This window comes from Sciurus carolinensis, chromosome 2, assembly GCF_902686445.1.
Source record: "Sciurus carolinensis chromosome 2, mSciCar1.2, whole genome shotgun sequence".
Taxonomy (NCBI): domain Eukaryota; kingdom Metazoa; phylum Chordata; class Mammalia; order Rodentia; family Sciuridae; genus Sciurus; species Sciurus carolinensis.
In genome coordinates, this window is record NC_062214.1 from 122,356,463 (window position 1) to 122,359,621 (window position 3,159).

General features: G+C 37.7%; 1 protein-coding gene across 1 annotated transcript; it reads left to right on the plus strand.

Annotated features, from left to right (window-relative positions):
• The first annotated feature begins 1,625 nt into the window (after positions 1-1,625).
• LOC124977301 (olfactory receptor 11H4) lies at positions 1,626-2,600 on the plus strand. Its single transcript, XM_047540753.1, has one exon. It carries the CDS (start codon positions 1,626-1,628, stop codon positions 2,598-2,600), a length of 975 nt encoding a protein of 324 aa, XP_047396709.1.
• Positions 2,601-3,159: the final 559 nt, after the last annotated feature.

A 3,159-nucleotide genomic window follows, 5' to 3' on the forward strand; every position in this document is an offset into this window, starting at 1 on the left:
GTGGTGGAAGTTGTCAGTGTACAAGGGATAGAGGCCTGAACAGTTATGCACATCAAGCAGACAGGGTCCATTTCTCAGAACAAGGGACAGGAGTCTCAGACCTCATGATTCTCATTCCTGGTTTAAATCTATGAGCCTAGACTGGTCCCTGACCTCAAGCAGAGAAAGTGAATCACCTATTGATCAGCTAAGTGATAAACAAATGTATTTGAATTCACCAATGACTGGAAAGCTGGACAACATTAGAGCTTGGATGCTCAAAACCTCCTTTTTTTGTACTTCCTTTAAAACCACGAACTCTTAAGATACTAGTATTATTGAAGCCCAAGTCTTCATTCCCAGGGATCATATATGAGCCTTCCTTCAAATTCTGCATTTTTCATTGCCTTTCAAATTCTTTTCTCCTGCATTCCTGACAAAGTTATTGACCTCCATTACACAAGACAAGAAATCTGAAATTAACAAAATTTCAATATTGACACTACCACTTTTAAGACTCCTAATGGGCTCATTTTAAATACTAACCAATTATAAGATTGGTTTAAACATGTATTTGTACATTTTGTTTAATTCTTAAATACATAAGTCTTTTGCTACTGAAAAGTAAGTTGCTATCCAAGTATTTGAAAATGTCCCTTTTCTTTCTTTGAGTGAGTAAAATCAATTCCAACAGATAAAATTGTAGCTAAAACTGCACTGATCTCAGATTCCCTTAGGGAAAAAAACCCTTTGTTTTTATCATCCAGAAAACTTACTAAATTAAACCCTTGTATCAACATCATTTCCTTCATTTCATCTAGATGGGATTTGAAAATAAGTAAGACAGTCTTGTTTTTTATTTGTTTGTGTGTTTGTTCTTGGTTTTTTGCATAGTATGTATAAAAAACATTTAACCTCTCTGCGTCTTGGTTTTCTCATTGTTAAATGAAGATAAGTACATCGCCTTCTTGGTAGGTTTGTTATGAATACTAAATGGAAAAAAAAAGACATTAAAATGAACACTTACAATAGGAAAGATATTTGAAAAATAATACTTGTTCTTTGAAATAAAGATATTTGATACAGTGAGGACTTTTTAGGTGTTACTCAACTGGCTGAAGTGAAATTTAAAAATCAATCCCTCAAAGGAAAATTTAAGAGCCACTCTCAGTGTTGGATATGGTGATGCCTGTGACAATTCAGTTGGTCAGACTGTTCTGAAAGGCCAATATCCTATTGTGACATTGTGTCCTGTTACTTCCACGTGATGGTCTACTGATTTTCTCCTATTACCAAAGGTCTAATCTGGGATGAATAAGAGAAAATGGGTAATTTCATGCATGAAGACTCATAATCAACATTGGGGAGACAAATCAAAAGCTAAAAATCTGTTAAAATTCCAAGTGGGGGAAAAAAGAAATCCGTCTAGTTGTACAGCCAGTATATAAAATTCTAGTTACATTGGGTTATAGAAAAACTAATACTGACATTTAGAACTATGATAATTTAAAACATGATAGGATTTGTTCCCAGCTGGTCTCAGAATAATCATATCTTTTCCTGTATAGCTTAAGTTTCCTTCTCAATAAGGAGCTTTAATAAAGTCCATGAGATATGTTGAAAGCAAGGAAATTTGGGTTAAATTCATGTCTTTCTTCTTCATAGATTTAGGTCCTATGAACAGATCAGCAACATACGCTGTGACTGAGTTTGTTCTCCTGGGATTCCCTGGTTGCTGGAAGATTCAAATTTTCCTCTTTTCATTGTTTTTGGTGGTGTACGTCTTGACCTTGCTGGGAAATGGCGCCATCATCTGTGCAGTAAAATGCGACCCGCGCCTACACACCCCCATGTACTTTCTGCTGGGAAACTTTGCCTTCCTTGAGATCTGGTATGTTTCCTCCACTGTTCCTAACATGCTAGCCAACATTCTCTCCAAGACCAAGGCCATCTCATTTTCTGGGTGCTTCCTCCAGTTCTATTTCTTCTTTTCACTGGGCACAACTGAATGTCTCTTCCTGGCAGTGATGGCTTATGACCGATACGTGGCCATCTGCCGCCCACTGCACTACCCTACCATCATGACTGGGAGACTCTGTGGCACACTGGTATCTTTATGTTGGCTCATTGGGTTTCTTGGATACCCAATCCCCATTTTCTTCATCTCCCAACTCCCTTTCTGTGGTTCTAATATCATTGATCACTTCCTGTGTGACATGGACCCACTGATGGCTTTGTCCTGTGCCCCAGCTACCATTACTGAAACTATTTTTTATGCTCAGAGTTCCCTTGTCCTCTTTCTTACTATTATGTACATTCTTCGATCCTACACTCTGTTGCTCAGAGCTGTTTTACAGGTCCCTTCTGCAGCTGGCCGACGAAAGGCCTTCTCTACTTGTGGTTCCCACTTAGTTGTGGTGTCTCTTTTCTATGGCACAGTCATGGTGATGTACGTGAGTCCTACATATGGCATCCCAACGTTGATGCAGAAGATTGTCACATTGGTATATTCAGTCATGACTCCTCTTTTTAACCCTTTGATCTATAGTCTTCGTAATAAGGACATGAAACTTGCCCTAAGAAATGTCCTGTTTGGAATGAGAGTTGGTAAAAACGTATGAGTTAAAGATGTGTAACACTTACAAATTATAAGAAAAAGGTGGAGGTATATTAGTTCTTTCAGTGCCACCTAGTCCTCGGTGTAAGTAGTCAGAGGTCATATATTTTACCTGGAATTCTGCCCAGCTTAAATATATGTTTGGTACTGGCTGCTTAAACCTTATCGCACCCATCGTCAACACCTAGTGAAATTTGTTTAAGCCTATCCTCATTGGAAAGTTCGGATGGGATTACTACATAAGATGTTCTCCTACTAAGATGCCTGATGGTTTGTCATTGTATATCTTCTTCATGTCAACAAGACAATAAACCCAATATTGTTCAACTATAGATGTGTTCCTAGTGGTCTTTTTATGGTAGGAATCAGCAGTACTATAACAGTGAGCATACTATAAGACTTAAAAAGTTTTTTGAGTTGGGAGTGTAGCTTAGTGATAGAGTGCTTGCTTAGCTTGCATGAGGTCCTAGGTTCAATCCCCAGCACCTCCCAAAAAATAAAAATAAAAGTGCTTTTTGAATCCCAAAAAATAAAAATAAAAGTGCTTTTTTAATCTCTTTTCA

Bases quoted from the DNA above. Each gene is read 5' to 3' on its own strand.
- LOC124977301 (XM_047540753.1), top strand. From the start codon at position 1,626: ATGTCTTTCTTCTTCATAGATTTAGGTCCTATGAACAGATCAGCAACA.